At 44.0% G+C, this 21,546-nt stretch overlaps 1 protein-coding gene across 1 annotated transcript in view; it reads left to right on the forward strand.

Annotated features, from left to right (window-relative positions):
- The window catches only part of CACNA2D2 (calcium voltage-gated channel auxiliary subunit alpha2delta 2), a 1,696,410-nt gene that overhangs the window by 1,485,006 nt on the left and 189,858 nt on the right, over window positions 1–21,546 (forward strand). The window contains exon 28 of the mRNA XM_078661304.1: window positions 11,456–11,559. Coding sequence (XP_078517430.1) covers window positions 11,456–11,559 — 104 coding nt within the window. The remainder of the gene's footprint in view (window positions 1–11,455; window positions 11,560–21,546) is intronic.

Consider the following 21,546-nt stretch of genomic DNA (forward strand, 5'->3'; position numbering starts at 1 on the left):
TTAAAGACCTAAATCACATACTACACAGTATGGCAGGCTCATACATTTGGACTTCTGCTTAAATTCACACTACACCACAATATAAGGCCTAATACAAAGATTCCTTCAATATGCTCCTACTTACTGTATGGGTTAATTTTCTATCCTGTGTTGTGCAAACGGATACCCTGCCATCAACCTTAACTTAAGTTACCTTGGTGACAATCAAGGGTTTCAGTACTTGGTCAACACATAAAACTACTTCTCTGAATATGGAATTTAAAAACTTTGTGTTTACTGGTAAAAAGATACACTTTGGGTATCTTGGCCCTCTTATATTCTAATACCAGATATACCTTGAATGAACACATTTCCGCTCTGTGGGAAATTACCAATAAGACCATCATTTTTTGTTCATACAAATACAGTATTAACTTTGTCAATGAGTATCTTTAAACAATTGTTGTCTAACTACAGAGGGAAAGTATTGGCCTTGCCAATAGTTTGTGGGAGACCACAGACGTGTCCCTAAATCGCAGTCCTATAGTAGTTCAAATTATTAAAGACCTAAATCACATACTACACAGTATGGCAGGCTCATACATTTGGACTTCTGCTTAAATTCACACTACACCACAATAATAAGGCCAAATACAAAGATTCCTTCAATATGCTCCTACTTACTGTATGGATTAATTTCCTATCCTGTGTTGTGCAAAGGGATGCCCTGCCATCAACCTTAACTAAACTTAGTTTTTGTTCAGTGATTTCTGAATGTTTCTGTTCAGCAACCCAGTACTGTAGGTATACATTGGTTAAATGTTTATGATGAAAGATACAGAAAATGGTGATGGAAAGATGATGAGGTTCAGAAGATCATAAATTGCCTAGACAGGAGTTTTTATGTAGTAACATATAGGGTCTAGAAAACGCAGTATTGTGAAGAGCCCATTTAATAACAGCGTGTGGTGTGACCGCTCTTATTAACTCCTGCTTTGGCCAAGGGCTGGAAATGGAATGTTTAGCCTCCAATCGACATCCCAATCAGATGCAGGACATTTGAGAGAGTGTTAATAGGACAGATAGGCATTTTAATTTAGTCCACCTTCTGCAGGGTTCATTAATGTGTCCCCCAAGCTGTAATTAGCATCAATAGCCCCAGCATTTTTGGGCATCCATGGCCCAAAGCAGTAAGGCGCAGCAACAAGCTCAATTCACTAATGAGCATCAGTGGTTCCAGACAGTAATGAGCACCATGGCTGCAGGGAGTAATGAATATCAGTGGTCCCACAAACCTCCACACTGCAATGCACAATAAAGGTACCAGAAATATTTGACCACCTAATCCATACCCAGGTTTATTTCCCCAGCAGAAGAATATTGGACTTGTGGTAGAAGTATTGAATTGTACCGGATAATAAACTTTAGAATTTTACTGTAACAAAATTGCATACCACAGTACATGTTTGTGCAACAAAAAGTTTGTATGTTCAACATAGTGTACACTAGTTTCTGCTTATGAGGAGAAAAGCAGTGTCTGTGCGTGTCGTTCAATGGATTACTGTCAATATATTCTTCTATTATAGGTCTATAAAGTCTATAACTGGCAGCCACTATTTTACATTGGCAAATGCTTGACATGTACATTGCACTTGCACCATTTGTTGAAATACTTGCTGTGTCGGACGTTTTGGCAGTTTTGCTGATTGGCATCAATCAACTGCTGTTGTTTTATTGGCAAGGTTTATGTGGGAACCTGTATGGTTAGGAGGCATTTCCAAATCTACCTTTTCACACAATTTCTCCCGACAGCATTCAGGATGCACTCCACAACTCTTTCTATCAAAGAAAAATTGCTTTACTAGTGTATGGGCCTGATTACGAGTTGGACATTTTTTCCAGCATGTGCATAAACACCTGTTTATGCACTGGTCAGAATTACAAGTTGAGTGTTATTTAGTGCATCCAAAAATTGTTAGGTATGTTGAATACCTCAACCTTCATTAAATGTAGGTGGTAAAACGTACTGAAATTTAACAGGGTTAAAATATACTTGTCCCGATTCACAAAAGTAATCTGAGATAAAATCCTAAACTTACTACTTTCGGTGTTCACAAAAGGCATTTAGTAGTAGTAAAGTTAGGATTCCTAACTTTACTACTACTAAATCCCTTTTGTGAATACCAAAAGTCATAAAGTTATGATTTTGTCTCAGTTTAGTAGTAGTAAAGTTAGGAATCCTAACTTTACTTTTACTAAATGCCTTCTGTGAATACCAAAAGTAGTAAATTTAGGATTTTGTCTCAGATTCGTTCTGTGAATCGGCCCTACAGTGTTTATCATACAATTTGGATTTTGGTGTGTTAAACACCAAAATCGACATGTTCTATTTCCCAGAAACTCGTAATAAGTGCTATTTATTGCACCAGTTATATACCGAGCTCTGTGGTATCAATATTTATCAGGTGCGATAAATAGCACCTATTCTTGTAATCGACCCTTAATGTCTTTATGATATTCTTAATACAGAATCAGAGAACAGACATTGAGAGTTTTCAGGTGGGATTTGAAGAGATTCTCTTCGTAATCTTCACAGTACTAGAGGATCTTCTTTCTGTTTCTTAGCCTTTTGCCTGGAAATCAAGAAGGTAGGCACATCAGGAAAGGACACTCTCAATCCGACTTTTCTCTGCGACCTGTTAATACCTTGCCCCACTAGCCTGCCAAAAAAAGGTAGGAACATCAGGGAAACATTCTACTATTTATGCTTACCACCTTAACTAACGTCTGTTGTCCAATTTGTTTACCTGGCTCTCCTCTCTGCCTTTTGGGACAAAGGACAAGTGAACTTCCTATTCCTGCACCATTGCAACCTGATTTAATCACATCCAAAAATGTGCTTAGGTCCTGCCCAGTCTGTGCCTTTGTGTCAATGTCCCCTTTCTCTTGATTTTTCTTACCCTTCTGATCATCTCATCCTCCATAGCACGAATTTGTTCTTCCTCCCCCTGCTCAATCTGAGTGACTAGGTTTGGGGCCAGTGGAACCTGCCTGGTGGCACTGGGACAGGGACTTAAGACTCACAAACTTACAAGACACAATTCTCCCACCACCTTGGGAATCCAGTCATATGCAGGGTGAATTACACTATTCACAGGTTAAGCAAGAAGTGTAAGATGCTGCCATAGATGGCTGTACCTTCAGACTTATGCACACTGTTCTCCTTACTTAGCAGACCCAAAACTTCACAAACTAGAAGAGCAAAATGGCAGCGTATTCACAGAGCACTTGTTCAGGTGCCTGTGCTGGACACTTTACATCTAGACAGCAGCTTTAGGTTTCTAGTACCTCTCCTAGTTGTTTCCTCAAGAGAGCTACAATCTGAGTTGGCAACTCCTGACTTCCCTCAATAAGAGGTACTATTATCAGACATTCATGTATGATGGAACAGGTTTTTTAAAAATCCTATTAGAACATTGGCATGTTGAGCGCTCCGTTGAAGACAATGGACTGCTTTGGACTTCTAATAGCCAAGGGAAGCCCGAATGAATCATCAACATTCCAATGTTTCTTCACAGCTGTTGCTGTGAACAAGGGCATCACAAAGCCCAAGGGGATTTCATACCCCTTGGGCTCCATGAGGCCTCTGTTTTACAGATTAAAACATTCTGCCCTATAGGGGCGGAATGTTCTAATACCCTCAGAGCCCTCCGTAGTGGGCCCTACCAGCCATTAAAGGCCCGCTCCCTTGTTAAAGGCCCTCACCTTTAGCTCAGGGCTTTGATGGCCTGTAGATCCCACTATGTCTGGCTCTGAGGCTATAATCTACAGGTGTAAATTATCATACAAACCGTGCCACAGGTCGTAAGGACCTCTGTTAGTCGATGCGAAGAGGAACTTAGTAACTACCATTTAAATTAATTTCCATAAGCAGTGAAATCACTAGTCTTCACAGGAACAGGTTCAATAATCATTATTTACAAGTTAAAATGGTCCAAGCGTCTATAGTTCAAAATAAGGAAAAATTGAATCTTAACGAGAATTATATAAGAAATACAACATATCCAGAAAGTGTGTCCATGAAGGAAAACCCTAATCTAAGCTAAGCAGGTATGAATCAGAAAGGAGCATTTGGTTAGGCAAAAGGTAAGGTATCCGCTCCAAAAAAGCAAATAAAGGTCTCTGAATGAGCGAATAAGAATGTTAGGCATAAAGCCTTTGCACTCTGACTGTGGAATAATCAGAGGTGATAAGGGTATTTTTAGTTTGAAGTCAGCGAGGCTCTCTCCTAGCTAGTCACAGAAACACACATTTATTATTTGAAAATGACATTAATTGCATCATGTCAGCTTGTTCCCACCCCCAGGAACCAATCATTTTGCTTCAGACTCTGGGAGCAGGTATTCTCCCCACTTTCTCACTGTTATCCATGCATGGCTATGTCTTTGAATTATTACCCTGGACAGACTGTCGGTTGCAGTCAGCTCTTCCCATGAGCCTCTCTCCCACATCTTCTCCTTCTTTGATGAGAACTTCACCATCAGTCATCTAATACATATGAATAAGCTTGTCACTAGCTAATGGAAGGCACCTGGAAAAATTCCGGATCTGCAGTGGAAAAATACATAACATGCAAACGAGTATGAAATGTGCAGGCCTTTCAGCCTTACACGTGTAAAAGTCGACATTCAAGATGGCAATAGAAAAGTGGCTCACTTTAATTATTTAACATGTTAACTTGGGTGCTGCTCATAATGAAGCACATTCTTATTATAATGTGTTCATTATGCAAGTGAGAAAAATTTCACTCTCCCAAGTACTTGACCAACAGTATTAAATTCCAGGTCTCCAGAACTGTGCTGGTAACGCCGCCCACTTCAGTGGAACTCGTGAAGGAAATAGCAGTGCATTTGTAAAGGCAATCTTGAGGCAAGGCAAGCTGGTCTCCGTTAATCAAGAGCTCTTCAGCTTGTCAGGAAGACACATTTGTGCAGCTTACATATAGACACTCAAAAAAAGTAAAATTAATAGTAATATTACTACTGTATAAATAAATCTCCATGCTAAATAAAATTGAAATGTAGCTGACCAAAAACATATTACTTTTGTATTAAGTCAACAATTATCATGAAATAAACTGGCCAGAATAACTAGGAGTCTTTTCTTCCATAGTAGTATCAAGTAGATATTTTGGGAGCCATGTACTTAACCTCCTGGGTAAAAACAATGACAAGAATAGCAAACTCCCATAATCATTATACAAAGGTGTTGCATTAACCTTTTTGCTAGCAGAATACGAAAGCTCCTATGGATACTGAATGGTATCTCTAGCAGGGAGCACAATACTCAGATGATGAGGAGTCTACTCTGACTTGTGGTACAAAGGCAAAAACACTCTAAATAATTATGTTGCGCACAGTTAGAACTGGGGCTCCCTAGTTGGCAGGGGTAGGTACCACTGTCCAAATAGGGACCCTTGCTTCTAGTCAGGGTAAGGAGGATACACTCTTTAGATAACCCCTGCTCACTCCCTTGGTATCTTGCATGAGCAGTGAGGCTTATCAAAGGCAATGTGCAAAGTATTTGTACCAACACTCACAGTAACACAGTGAAAACACCACAAACTGACTCCACAACAGGTTAGAAAAATAAAGGTATTTAATCTAAACTACACAAGACCAAAATGACAAAAATCCAAAATACACAGTTCAAGAACATTGGTTCCAAATGAGTTTTTAAGGTTGCGTTAAAATAATCCACAGTTGCGTCACGTTTTAGCCAACAGTACCTTTTGATGCGACCAAAGTTCCAAGTGAAAGCTGTAGCATTGAAAAGCAAGTGATGCGTCACTCCTGAGACCCTGGGGAGGCGATGCGACAACCCTGCTGGACGCAGCGGGCGTGTTGCGATGACTCCGGTCTGTATGGGGAGGGATGCGATACCTTGAGTGGATTCCGGTGCACAGATTTCGGTGGAAGCGGCCAGCAAAAGGTACGATGCAACCATCCCCGGTGCAGCGACGATCTCCGGTGCAGCGATGATGCGCGGCTCAGCGGTGATCTTCTCCTCTCGCGGCCCCTCGATGCAATGGCTCTGCGACGACTCTCGCAGCGACGTAAAGCTGTCCGCAAGCAAGCGGTGCGACGATCTCACCCAGTGACGACAGGCTCTGCAACGATACTCGCAGCGATGGTAATCTTCCCGCACCAGACTGGTGCATCCCGCAAGTGAAGGATGCGACGACTCTAGCAGCGGCAACAGGCGCTGCGACGATCTCGGCCTCCGCGGCGGCGGGAATTTCCTCGCACTGACGGGGATGCACTCTGCAAGCGAGTGACGCGTTAAAACTTGCAGAAAGCCTTTACAATCTTGGTTTCCAGCTTCCCAACACAGGTACAACTTCCAGAGGCACCAAAACTCGCCCAAGCACTCTAGGAAGGACAGAGCTCTCTCAGCAGAGTTCAGGGATGGTGGGTGTGAAGTCCTTTTGTTCCTGGGACTTCTTAACAGGGAGCCAGCTTTTCTTCAGGACCTTGGAGATTCCTTCAAGCAAGGGTACACAGCACAAAACAAAGTCCTTCCCCTCTCCTTGGCAGCAAAGCAACTGCAGGTCAGTCCAGCAAAGGTACAGCAGGACAGTCTTCCTTCTTCAGTCTTCCAGCTTTCTCCTTGGCAGAGGTTCCTTCTTGAATCCAGTATGATCGAATGTTCTGTAGTCAGGGGTCCTGTACTTATACCCCTAAAAGTCTTTGTTCCCTTTGTGCAGGAGGGCACTGAGCCCGGTCTGAACCAGTTCTGGGTGTTCCTTGAGCACTTTGTTTTCCTGGCCTCTCCTTTCCTTTCAGAGAGAGGGGCAGGGTCATCAGCCGCCCAGCAGGGGGTGGAGCCAGCATTGTGGAAGGAAGGCACAGCCCTAATTAGGCCCAGGTGCTACCCTCTCCCGCCAATCTAGATGCAGATGGAGCTATTCACCCCAGGGATGGCCCACTCAGCCTCTGGGAGCCACCCAGCCCTTGCCACTCACAAACCAGACAGTCAATTCACAAACAGGCCAAGGCACACAGAAAGGTTAGACAAGAGAACAGCAACTTTCTAAAAGTGCTGTTCTCAAACACAGGATTTTAAAACCACCTTTCCTAAAATATGTGTTATTAAATTCTGAGTTCAGGGTTACCAGACTTTTATGTCCTATCTTGCTCCTATGGGAAGATATGCAGGTAACCACTGTAGCCAGCATTCCCCATGATAGCCTATGGGCAAGATAGCCTTACAATAGTGACTAACGAAAATTGCTGTAATTCACTACCAGAGCATGTCACCTGCACTAGTACATGCTCTACCTTCCACATACACTGCACCCTGCCCAGGGGGGTACCTTGGGCCTTCCATGGGGGTGTCCAATGTGTACAGAAAGGGAAGGGTTAGGCCTGGTCAGTGGGGACACTGGCCAGGTTGACATGGCAGTTCACAGACTGCACACAGGCACTGCGGTGGCAGGCCTGAGACACCATTTTAGGGCTACTCTTGTGGGTGGCACAATCAGTGCTGCAGGCCCACTAGTAGTATTTGAATCACCAGCCCTGGCACACTCAGTGCACTTTACGAGGGACTTCTTGGTGATACAAACATGCCAATCTTGGATAGCCAATTACAATAACAATTTATACAAAGAGCACATGCACTTTAGCACTGATCAGCAGTGGTAAAGTGCCCAGAGTCATATTGCCATCAACCACAGATCAGGAAAATAAAGGAGGAAGAAGCAAAAAGTTTGGGGATGACCCTTCAAAAAGGGCCATTTCCAACACGCACTCAGAGCCTATTTCAAGAAATAAACAAGGTTCTTGTCAATTAAATTATATACTGGAACCATTGATAAGTGTGAGATCAGATTCCGTAAGACGACTTTGGATCCCAGTAGCAAGAATAGTCACGACCCAACTTAGAAATAGAGCTCTATAAAAGATCATTTGAGATTTAGAAAATCCATGAGGCGCTCTTTCAATGCTATAATTTATTTTTAGAGAGGCTATGGATGAGACATTTTCATGTCAGAAGAGTAGAATTTTGAACAATGGTTGTATTACTCTAACCACACTGCCCACTTAAAGAGAATTCTGTTTATGTTTTTCTTAACGTGTTCCATTAGCCGTCAAGATAGTCAAGATAGCTGTGTCTTTAGTAATGTTCATTTTAAATGCTTGGTCACTGATTCATTATTGTGCTGATATACAGGTGTTTGCAGAGAAAAAAAAATCAGCAAGTTAGTCAACCCCGAAATACAAGAAACAAAAACACATGAAATAACAATAAAAAATATATGACAGACAGACATTAAATTAATCGAAAACAACATAGAGGGAAGCACTGTGGTATTAACATCAAAACTAAACCCCATCATCTTGTACAGCCAGCATCCCACTCATCCAAAGCCTACCTGGATCCCAGATCTTACTCATTCTCCATCTGCGAGCATCTTTTTCAAGCAGAGACATTTCTGAGAAACAGATGTTCCCAATTTCCTTCCACCAACTCCAGGGACCCGGAGCTGCACTAGAGAGCCAGTAGAATGACAATGCCAACCTGGCCAAAGAGATTGAGAAAAAATATAAACCCAACGCATTTTGAGGGCTTACCGGCGAATGCCCCGGCATGATCAATTTTGATCCCACTTGACTGATAAGTCCAGAATACTGTTAATTTTCCCAAAAATACAAGCCATATATGGAGATAAGATGAGACAAGAGGTGAAAACATGAACCGCATCAGTCCCCTCTGTGCAAGGAGATTACAAGCCTCATATCCTCGACCATTATCTCCATAGCGAGAAGCCTGCTCCATTTAACCGTCCACAGCTGTGAAGGATCATCCCCTTGATCCCATACAGCAGAAAAGACTAGCTTATACACCAGACAAATGTTCCGCTTTATGGGAGCTTTCATTAACAGATCTAAAAGAGTATTCTGAAAACAACTAGTGTCAACTTTATTAAGTCTAAAGATAAAATGTCGGACTTGCAAATACCCCCAAAACAATGATACGAGGAACGGAAAACTGCTGCCACATATTCTCAAAGGAAAGGAAAACATTACCCTCAAGTAACTGACCCAAGGCAAATGGTTTAGCCACCTCCCAGCTCTCCCGAAAACTATGATGGACACAGGTAAATTAGGGTTCAATCCTAAATATGTATATTGGTTTAACAAGTTAGTATCGGAAAATAATTTTTAGAGAGAGCTCCAGAAGAGATGGAAAACTTTTAGAGTCTTTAACTGGGTTCTCTTAAAGTAAACTGTGTCTATTATGCCAACACCTGGAACAATTGATTCCCCTAATGGCAGATACTCATAAAACATACAACCCTGCTCTCACATCCCCCAACCCAAAACCAAATGGAGTTGAGCGAAAAATGAGGCAAGATAGTGGAGCCGCAAGACGGGAAGAGAAACCCAGTCATTCTCCTTAGCAAACTGAAGAATCTGTATCTTACAATCTGTATCCTTCAGCTCAAAGTAAACTTCTGCAAGCAAGACTCTATCCTGTTAAAATAGCCATAGAAAGTAAAAGAGGGATACACGTACCTATGGAAAATGATCATTTTATTAAGATTACACCTGCCTTTTAAACCCAAATGCAAGCAAATCCCCTTACTGAAAGCATTGGCAATATGTTGACAAAGTATCCAGTAGTTATGTTCAATGACCGCCATCATTCAGACCGACTCTAATACCCACAAGTAATTAGCTGAGTGCACCCATCCTGGGTAGAAAGAATAGCATTAGACAGAATCTGTGTTTTATTGGTATTAAGCCTGTACCCTGAACCTTCAACTAATGCCTGTGCCACCTTCTCAAATGCCCTCAAAGCCCTGCAGGGGTGGGGGTTAAAACAGCCACATCATTGGTTATGCTAAAATCTTCACCTCAAATCCTCAAGGGGTGGATATCCTTGTCCATTTTGAGGGATTGTATATAAGGCTCGATATATAAAGTGAACAGCTGGGGAGAAAGAGGACAACCCTGCCTAGTGCTATGCAAGATGTCAAGGAGGCCAGAAGGAGATCCTGAACAGCAGTTTCTTGCTTTCAGACCAACGTAAGGTTGACAAACTCCGGCTTTAAAGCCATGACCAAGTCCCGCAGTCTCTATCACTGCCCAAAGAATAGGCCAGGAGATCCAGTCGAAGGCATTCTCTGCATTGAGCATGATCATACCGACTGAACCCTCATTAATGGAGGCAGCTTCCACGGCGGTAATAGTCGTATTGATGTGTGAGGTTGTATCATGTCCAGGGATAAAGCCATGCTGGTTTGAGATGACCAAACCTGAGATAATCGACGATAACCTGTTGGCCAGGATGCAGGTGTATATCTTTGAGCCAGCATTGATTAAAGAAATTGGATGGTACAAAGCACAAAGAGTAGGGTCTTTCCCTTTCTTTGGAAAGATGACAATATTGATCTCACCACAAGACCCCGGGATCAGACCAGAAACTAAATTAAACATATCCTGAAGAACAGGATGTGCAAAAAAACATTAAAATGCTAAAGGGATTTGATCCGGCCCAAGGCCTTACCCTTAGCTAGAGAGCTGGTAGCAGCTTCTACCTCCAAGAGGATTATGTGTGCTGCTAAGTTAGACTGCTGGCATGATTCACCTTACAATGTAAATGCTGCCCAACATATTGATAGAGAGCATCACTAGAGGGAAAGTAGTCCTCTTGACAACGATCCTGACAGAACTTCTGGAAAACCTCTCAGATGGCTACAGGGTCTACAGCAAGATCCTATTTTCAATTCCTAATCTGCTTAATAGCATTTAGACTGGAACTATTCCTGTCTCTAAAGGAAAACAATTGATCAATTTCTAAACTGTTTTCAGAAGTTGACAATAGCCGAGCTCTGCATTGTTTAACCTCTTCGACGCTCATGACGAGCTGAGCTCGTGATGAGCCACGGCGCTCCGGTGCTCATGACGAGCTCAGCTCGTCATGGCCCGTGGAACGCTCAGGTGCGGGGAGAATTCCCCCGCTGTGCTAAGCGTTCCACGGGAGTCAATACACCTGTGACGAGCTCAGTTCGTCATGAGCACCGGAGCGCCGTAGCTCATGACGAGCTGAGCTCGTCATGAGCATGGGGGCGCTGTGCGCGCCCCCTCCCCCCCCAGCACAGCGGGGGAATAACCCCTGCAGCGAAGGGGTTAACCTCTGTGCTCATATATAAGTGAATGTGTTTAGCATATTGACAAGAGAAAGGTAATCACAAAGGTATGGCAGCATATGAATAGTATAGGGTGCTTTATTCTCGTGAGTGGTTGAGCTTTGTTGACTTGCTGCTTACCATCGATGTGAAACAGTAATTGCACAGTAAGCTCTTACATTTACCAGTAGATGTGGACGTAAATGATTTTCAATTAACATGAGTTATGTATTGTTAAAAATAGACACAAACAGTGTAAATTGTGGTTTTCTTTTGAAGAGCTGCTGAAGATTGGGAGGAGGATCCAGAACCCCTGACTGCAAGCTACTACCGGCGAACCCTGGATAACAAGGGATTCATCTTTAAGCCCCCTTACAGAGACAGTAAGTACATGCAGCGGGGGCTACTACATTACCAAATGTGTACACACTTATCTTCCATCTCTCACATAGTTATCTGCTCAGGGTATTTCTCCATCATGTCCACTTCCCATAGATCTGTTTGTCTTCTTTTCACATTCTTGTAGATCCTATATTTTATTGCTTATTAAAAGCAGGCACCAATCTCGCGGGGAAGCAAATGAGTATATACTCCTCAATTAATATTGGATTTCTTATAATCAAGAAATTGCGAAGTCCCAGTCGGTGTATATTATTATTTTATTTCTTTTTTGTTGTTGTTTTTATTAACTTCATCCTCATTCTCTAGAGTGTTACAAAGATAAATTTTTGGTGTTGCAGGAGCCGACACGTGTTTTACCCTATGGTGGTCAATAGGGCCAGGGCTTTCTCAAGGCTTTTGATATCTTAGCAAACAGTCGTTATCATATAGCGAAAATTTTAGCAACAGGTTTTGCATCAGGCAAATCTAATGAAAGCAGGTATCTAAGATGTTGACAGAGGTGTTGATCGTGGTGAAGCACCCGAGATCTGGGAGTGATATCTGTGAGTTCCAAAAGAGTTATCTACTCCTGCCTTCTCCAGAATTCCTGGTTCACACAAGTACTTTCTCTTAATGATGAACTATTCGTTTTAATTTTCTTCCATTTCAAAGTCTCGCATTTACAAGCAGCTGGCCTTTTGCTCTCAGTGGCCAGTAGACAGGTGCCTTCTTTATAACTGGTAGTTATACTGTGTAGTTGTCAAACCACTTTCATTTACAAGATGCGTCCTCTGCAACAATTGCTTAGATCTCCTCTGCTGAGTCTGCTGCACCACTGTAGATGTGCTCCAGTTAACACCCCTTTACAGCAAAAAGTGTGTGTATTCACATGGTTGTCTCCATTTCCCCATAATTCTCCTCATGTATCCCTTGCTTTTCAATGCCTTTGACTTCAAACTAACCAGCCACTATACGGTCTTTGTTCTCTCCCATTGGTTCTATCTCATTCCAGTGTCAACCATCAGATTCAATTCAAATACTTGACTGTCATTGGCTTCTGTGGTCACATGTATGGGTGTTTATGCAACGCAGCTTCTGAGAAATCTGAATCTCCAATTCTGTAGCTTCCCATTAGCCCAGAATCTGACTTAAATCTGTCACTCGTTTTTCAGCTGTAATTCTATCCTCTCACATGCAATTTCCCTCTACTTTCCTAGCTCAAGTCTTACTTACATGTCAATCTTAACCATTTATCTTGTGCATGACTGTGTGTCCACCTGAATCTTTATCTCTGCCCTTCTCCTCTCTCAAATAATTCCCTCTATCTCTAACAGCCTCAGAGAAAGTCTAGTACTGGCTTCAGGAGCTAATTTCTTCCATAGACTATTAGGCAACCCATATAAACTACCCATACAACATTATCTTCTTTCACATCAGGCTGTCACATATTTATGTTTTTCTTGTATATTTAGGCACAGATGTACAAAGCATTTTCCCCATCGCAAATGGCCCAATTTGCAGAATCAGGCCTTCTACGACTTAAAAAAGTATTTTTCTGATGTAGAAAATGCGATTTGGTATTATGTTACCGAATCACAATTTACATTTTGATTCGGTATTTGGAAGGGGCGTGTTTTGGGCGTCCCTTCCAAATACTGAATCAGTATGGGATGTACTAATGTTTTGCGACCCAAATTCCAGGCCCAAAACAGTAATACTTTACCACCATTTTAAAAGTGGTGGTAACCAATTAACATGTAGAAAGATGTCCCCTTGGGACCCCTTCCCCCTTGAGAAAGTCAAACTCGTGTTTTTTAAGAGCAGTCAGTGGTCCCACAGACCACTCCCTACTCTTAAAAAATGAAACTCAAACGTTTCATTTTTAACTTTTAAACGCATCCCTGCATTTAAAAACAAATAATTTTTTTATTTAAAAGCAATCTCAGACATGTTGGTCTGCTTACCTCAGCAGGCCACCACCCCTTTGATGGCTGTGATTCCTAATGGGTTACAAATTGCGACCTACCTCATTAATATGCATGACGTAGGTTTATTAGCGTTCCATTAGGAATCGCTAATGAATCTCAAAAAATGTCGATACATTAGGAATACTGATTTCCTAATAGCGACTTTGAGTAGAATTTTGTTATTCCTAATGTTATCACACCTAGCCCATAGCGTCTAGTAAATTCCACGGTTGGAAATGTAACCTAGCTAGGCAGATCATTGACAATATATATTTTTAATATCAGCGCCCAAACGTGTTCTTGAATGAACCTTTAATAATTTTTAAATGCATATTAAAGCATACATGTTTTTTACTACATACATGTTTTATCAGAAATTTGTAAAAAAAAAAAGCAAAAAAAAGTTCATTATATATAAATTCAATTGTCTTAGCACATTCGTAACCTCAGCAAAGATGTAAACTACTCAGGTATCATGCCATTTTTCTACCATTCTCAACAGTGCAGCAATCCGAGCCAAACCAGTATTTTGACATGTTTAGGTTTTGACCTGGCGAGAGCACTGCCTCAGTGCTCCGCCCAGGGCGAAATCTTATGTCTTACACTGTGTGCTTTAGTTCAGCCTCTCTCTTCCATTGGCTAGCTCCATAAATGGAGGCTAGCCATTGGAAGAGAGAACTGTCCGTCATTTCCCGAGGCGATTGGTGGGCGTTCCCGCCGATTCTTTCCCTCTCCACAACGTCATGAAGACTTGGCCACTGTGGGCGTGTACTTTTTTTTTTTTTACCACCGATGTTTGTGTTCATTTTCCGTCTTGTCCCTGTCCCGCTGGCTGTTTCCTGATCACCCTCCCGCTGTCCGTGTGCCTGCCCGCTCCCCTCCCGCTGTCCGTGTGCCTGCCCGCTCCCCTCCCGCTGGCTGTGTGCCTGCCCACTCCCCTCCCGCTGTCCGTGAGCCTGCCCGCCCCCCCCCGCTGTCCGTGTGCCCGTTCTGCCCCCCTCTCACTGTTCGTGCACGAGCCGGCGTCCCTCAAGGCCTGATACCCGCTGGTGTACCCCTCGCACGCGCTCTCCTCCAGCATCACGCCCACGCTCTCCGGACACCCCCTCTACACCTACGGCTTCATGCTGCAGAACGAGCACGTGCCTCACATATGCAACTGGGTGTCAGCGAGCGGGCCCTGCGACAAGCGCTTCGCCTCCTCCGAGGAGCTCCTCTCGCACCTGCCAACCCACACCGCCATGCCCGGGGCGGAGAAACTCTTAGCCGGCTACCCGGGCTCCAGCCTCAGCTCGGCGGCCTCCTGCCACCTGCACCTGCCGCACTCCGGCGGGCCCGCCAGCCCCACCACGTTACCGGGCTCCTTCTCACTGCGGAGCCCGCACAGCCTGGGACTGAACAGGTACCACCCGTATGGCAAGAGCCAGTTTTCGGCCGCGACGGGGCTGCCCGTGCCCTCTCTGCAGGCCGCCGGACCTTAATACTCCCCATATGCACTATACGGACAGAGACTCACTTCCGCCTCGGCGCTGGGCTACCAGTGAGCCAGGGGGCGCCGCACACCTCTCCCACCGGACTGTGTATTTATTAAACTGTATTTTAGCTTAAAGCTGGGAATATAAGTGCATTATTCACACCAATGAATCCATGGTATGCAAACAGTCTGTGTCCAAAAAATCGTTTACTTTTTTGTTGTTGCAGTTTCTAATCTTTTTCTCCTTTGCCTTATTTTTTTCAAACGTTTGCTTTCATTTTCCGAGGAAATTCTTGCATGAACCTTTAAAAGACATTTCCCCTATCCCCTCTTTTCTTTTTATTTGTACAGTTAAAAGTACGAGTTCACCTGGCCGAGGCGGGCTTGGCGGTGCAATAGACTTTGATAAGAGGTCAGAAATGTAACCCAAACACGATTTCAGCAGAGATAAACGCTGCATTGAATACTTTGATGGGACTATTTAGGTATGGCGTAGTAAGCAGTCATGTGCTGAATTGTGGCATTGGTATAGCGCTGCATGTCTCCAGCTGCCATACTAAGCTCTCGGATTTAACGCGTTTACGTTAGTGCACGTGTTTTGTTGTAAATCGCCCAGTGGTTGGTGGCAGCAACATGCGCTATCGTGTCCTGTATGTTTCATTAGTGCCCGTGTTGAGGCAGTATTTTAGCAAATACTATTTAGCATAACATATTCAAAGTCCCACTGTGACAAAGGGTTCCCTGATAGAGGCTCCTTTACCCTCGAAGAACATTCCATTTCTTTCCGGGTGCATCTAGAAAGTAGTTTCCTTGTTCTTTTGTTGGTTTTCTTTTTTTTTTTAGCCCCTTACTAGTTATTATTAGTTCTTTGTGTACTTATTCAGTAGAATTGTCTTTGTACCACTGCTTACATGAAGTACAATTCCATAAAACCCACACGCCTCAATTTAATTTCGTAGAAAGCATTTGTAACTAGGTAAATGGAATATATATCAGGCGAACATTCTAGTTTAGGTGGGTGCATCAAATGTATGTCTCCCTAACCATTGATCTAACTTTTTGTTGTGATGAACAAAGTAATCCATGCTTCATGCGAGTAAAATCATATTTAAAAAAGCGTCCGAGCAATATCACATCTGAAGAAATATACGGGTCATTGTACCTGATCATATCTGAAATGTGCAATGTTGAGTATCTTAAAGGCACAGAGTTGCACTGCGCTATTTTACTAATTTATTGGGGACACAACAGTTCTTCATCTGGCCCTATCAAGACTGGTCTTTTCCACCCAACAGACTCGTACCTCTTTCTGGCAAACCCTGATTTTTTTTTGGGGGGGGGGGGGTTTGCAGGAAATCATGGCTTGAAGCAGTACTTTGCTTGTCATTACAGCCCACGCCCCATTACTATTTTATGCGTTGTAAATAAGTGAACAGGCTCAGACCATTTGGCTGGTTTGCCAATGGTCATTAAGGGACTGATCTATTGAATGTGTCAGGGAGGTCTCACCAAGCGGCCTTCGTCACATCTAGGATGCTTTTAGCAAACTTAGCGGCTGGGATTGTTGGTGATCCAGCTCTGGTCCATGCACTACCCTATGCCAGTGGATGTTCACCATTGCACTGGGGGAGGTCCAAGGAAAACTGCTGTTCTTGGAAATGGGAAATTGGTGACAATTGATGACCATAGCACACAAAGCGAGTACACCTGATCGGAGAAACCCCCATCCCATGATTTGTCCAAAGCACTGGTGTCCAAAATTCGTCCCCAAAGCCATGCCAGGTTTTCAGGTGAACCACCGATCAGGTGAATGAGTTCTTCTAGGGTCCCTAGGTTAATGTATGGTAAGTAGATCCTCAAAAATTTGGGGATGGGTCCGGCCATCTGGGCTTCCATTGGACATCCCTGGTTTAGCGAGTCAAAAATGCCCCTCCCTCCTCTTACTCACTCCCAGAGCGGAGGGCGGGGTTTTATCAGGTTGGCCTGCATAGAGAGATGGACAGCCAATCCGCTTCCTCCTGGAGTTGGCTACCTTCTGCTGCACATTTTTCCAACATGTGCAAAAAATCATGCTGACATAGTGTGTCTGTATATGTGTGTGTGTGTGTGTGTGTGTGTGTGTGTGTGTGTGTGTGTGTGTGTGTGTGTGTGTGTGTGTGTGTGTGTGTGTATATATATATACGTTTTGTGGACCTGCATACAACGAAGGGGGACCTTTGCCCCTAAATGCACCGCTGTCACGGTGTCCCGGCGTTACAAAGGATGTGGATTTAATATATATATATATATATATATATATATATATATATATATATATATATATATATATATATATATATACGTGTGTGATAATACTGCTGGTCTATCTTTTTTAAATTGTTTTCATTGGCACCATGCCTAGTCTTTCCGTGGGTGCAGGCCCCTGAACAAATTGTAGATTTATGTCCAGTCTTCAATACTTTGAGGGTGGATACTTTATCTGCTCTGTAAATCGTATTCCCTTTACATTTTTTGAATAATACGTATTTTTCATTGTAATATTTTTTAGAAGCGAGAGTATGGAGAATTCTCTAGCACCCCACTATTAGGTGAGCCACCCTGTCAGTATGTACCCTTACCTTGGATGAAAGGAGTTGCACATGGAGAGCCACAGATTTTCCCAGCTAGAAGGGTCCGGCAAAACAGCATTTTATTACATTTTTCCCCACTTACAACTTTTGCAAAAGTTCGCTTCACGTTGGGTTCTTACTTGTAGCTTTTGGTTCAGAAACAAATTGGAGCTTCCTTTTTCTAAAAGTTTACAGTGCATGGAGCTCATAAAAATGTTCTTGAATTGTTACCCCCTTCAGGCACGGATTACTTAGCAGCACAACATACCTCTAGAAGCATTGCTAAGCATCTTTGCTACCCAGGATTAATAGCCACCATGAGTACTTATGTGGTAGCATTTTATGAAGGCCATAGCTGTTGCAGGAGTTATATATGAAACCCCTTACACTCTAAACGTACAAAGGAATACGTGTAACGCTGCACTGCCATGGTAGAACCACGCCACATGTCTCTAATAGCAGTGTACAACAGAAATATAGCTTCATACCTACGGTCTGCACATAGCACAGCCTCCACCAACCAGAGACCCGTAGTCTCACGCGCAGTGAGTTAGTCTTGCGCAGTTGTAGTTTGCTCACACAAATTGTTGAATCTCAGCTGACGAAGGGGCGTAGCCACCTTTGGTGCAGCAGGTGCAGTGGCTTAGGGGCCCAGACGAGCTGCATTTTCCTTCCCCCAACTGCAGTCAAACGGGCATTTTTTCCTTGCTTGCACCAGGACCCAAAACATCCCTGCTACTTACTGAGCTGGAGAGGACCTTCTGAACCCCGGCTCCCCCCTCCCCCCCTTGCGAGTTCAGCTGCTCCTGGCAATTGGTGATGCAGCAAGAAGTCATTTCTCCATAGGGGATGACCTCCTGCAGGAACCAAGTGGAGGTATCTGCACTCAACTTCTCAGTGATACGATTTTCTACAGTAATTATAGGACTTTGGTGGGATTCATGTATTTTACGCTGCTTGTAGCATTTTACTTAGCACTTCTTGTGACATAACTGGTCATGTGACATCACCTCATGTGTTTATATTAAATACTACTTCACATTTTGAACACCTGAGAGTTATCTCGACAGATTACATTCCTACATGTCTTAGAGCCTGCTCTGTACACAAAACACAACCTCCCCTCTACACCACCCACAGACCGCTGTAGTAACATATAGCTCCTTCCCACTCTTTATCAATCTGGGGGTTTTTGTCCATAATTGCGAAGGTATAGTTATGCCTACGTTCACCACACCTCACTGGATTTTGTTAGATTTATTGGTTCCTAACAAAAATGTGTGATCAGTCTTCCCAGTTTACAGACCCTAAAATGGGCTCTCTAGGCAACCTGGTGTGCGCTCTTTCTGGTGTTTACACGGTGTAGAGCTTTTACAAGGAATCGAGGAGGAAATGTGCTGCTTTCTTTCTGCTGGTGCTTTAGAAATATTCAAATTCTAAAACATTTCAATAGCACTGTGTTATCGTCAGGTCAGGTATTCTAAAGAGCATGGCCTTTAAATCACATTTATATATATGATTACAATGTTTTCTTTTGCAAAAACTGGAACATTTTGCTTCATCTATTCCTGTTTGTTGACATGCTGAATTAGCATCTATCGCAAGTTGAACTGTGCAATTAAGCTTAAAAAATGCAATACGCCAGGAAGAAAAGTACAATACTGCTAGTGAGTGTGGCTAGTGTGAACCAAAATGGCAATCAGTGTGCTACTCATCGAAAAAGCTCTTCGACGCCTCGTCAGGAGTAGTAAGCGCTATATGAATGCAATTTCAATACAATACAGTTACAATCAACAACATTGTGAATGCAAACAAAACAATTTTGGGGCAGCAGTAGAGGGAATGAGCTATAGACCTGAGGTTAACCTGGGCTGGCTTTGAGAGGGCATTTCCTTGTTGATGTCTTGTTATTTTCAAATCCCTTACCACACAATTGTGCCTAAATATGCAAACGTTGTGCAATCTTCCAAGTCCATGCTCTTCATTGGCATTTTGGGATTTTGTTTTTTTGCTATGATTTCACTCTAAAGTATTTAAGCGCTCTGATATCCCTCGGGATCTTGTTCGCGCTATATAAAACTTTATAAATAAATAAATAGCCAATAGCTCTAACTTTTCCAAAGGCGAAACCATTGCATTGGAAATGCTTGTTTTACTTGTGGCTGAAGCCTTTATCTTTTTAGGTCTCGCTAGACGAAAGCAAAAGCGAAGCTTTTGCTGTCTATGCGAGACAACTTATGTAATCACTTTTGGGGGAATGTGGACAGCAGACTGTCACGAGCTTCTCCTGCCGGAGATTTGACCTTGTGAACGCGCACGCTTTCGCGTTGCTGAACAGGCAGACACACACATGCACGCAGGCAGGCACACACACACACGAGCGCAGGCAGGCACACACGCGCGCAGGCAGGCATGCACGTGCACACACACACACACGCAGGCACACAGACACACACATACAGGCAAACTCACCCCCCCCCTTACCAGGCTCGCACCACTGTGGCCAGCGTGTCCAGGCCTTCCAGCCGATACTGCGGCGGCTCCTCTGGAAGCGGCGGAGGCGGCTCCTGCAGAGATGTAGGTGGGCACCAGGCTGCCTCCTCTCCTTGTTTTATGTTCGTGCCTGTGTAGCTACTACACGGACCCAGCGCACTACTCTCCTCACATATTGGGCGCGTGGTCATGAAAGGAACAAGCCAGGCGGGCCACGCGCACGCGCCTCCCCCCCCAAGGAACTCTACCCGCCGCCCTCGCCCGCTCGTCACATCGCCTCGCGCATACACGCTGCCTCGCGGTGGCAGCCGACGTCATGAGTGTCCTGCTGCCCAACATGGCGGACTTCGACACCATCTACAAGCTGGATGAGGACGAAGAGGAGACAGCTGCGACGGGAGAGAGGGGCAATCGAGTGGTTAGCAACGAGCACCTGCTAAGATACGCACCGGATCCCGTTATCGTCAGGGGCGCTGGACATATCACGGTGTAAGAAGGAGAACGGGGAGTGAGGGGTGGGGGAGCAATGGACAGAGAGGAAAGACTGCAATAGCAGCTGCCTCGTTTAAGCCATTAGGTACACTTGTTGGTGTATGTTTTTAGTTTTTATTAATCACCATCTTCGTCAAGGGGGGATAGATTGTGACTAGATTTATAATCACTGTTCACCACTCTTTCCCAGACCCCTCCTCTGGGCTCCTCCTCTGGGTTATAGGGGATTTGTATACTTCTGGAGCATGAGTAATATGCACAAAGTTATCTTCCTCCCTGCCGCTGCTCAAATACGTATTCGGGCTAAAGTACAGAAAAGCAAGCTGACTGGGGACAATGACTCCCGGCTGACACTGTATCGCCGATAGTGCTTGCTTAAGTTCCGCAGGTCCGGATCCACGACTATTCAATCCTGACACCGGCCGGGTGTTTAGCAGTGGGCACAGGGTGGCGTGGAGCAAAGAGCACACGCAACCTGGAGCAAGAGGTGCACAAGAGCAGGAGCAGGGCAACCTAGTTGGGGCGCCTCCACGGATGCACCCGGGCACTACACTCTGGGGCCTCCAGTAGCCTCCAGTAGGGAGACCACGCTCCTACTCCCGCTTGTGGCACCCGACTCCTGACACTCGTCGAGCCCTGCTCCTGTGTGGGGGAACCCCCGCTGCAGACCACAAACCGCAGCCTACACCCCCCAGCACGACACAGTGGTTTTCTTCAGTGTAGCGGGAATAGCGGCGTTCTCAGTCGGCCAATTCTATTTCAACACAGGTTGAATTGTTCACCTGTGTTTTTTGTTGTTGTTTTTTTTTACATTTATTTTATTTTTCCAAATTTTCCATATGAGAAAAACATATCTTCTGTGAGTTTGTTTAAAACAACTCTAGCTGCCTGTTGATGGAACTAAAGCCCACACTTCTTCCAAAGACTTCTATAATACAGTGGGCGTGTGGACCT

The sequence above is a fragment of the Lissotriton helveticus genome, chromosome 9 (assembly GCF_964261635.1).
Source record: "Lissotriton helveticus chromosome 9, aLisHel1.1, whole genome shotgun sequence".
Taxonomy (NCBI): Eukaryota; Metazoa; Chordata; class Amphibia; order Caudata; family Salamandridae; genus Lissotriton; species Lissotriton helveticus.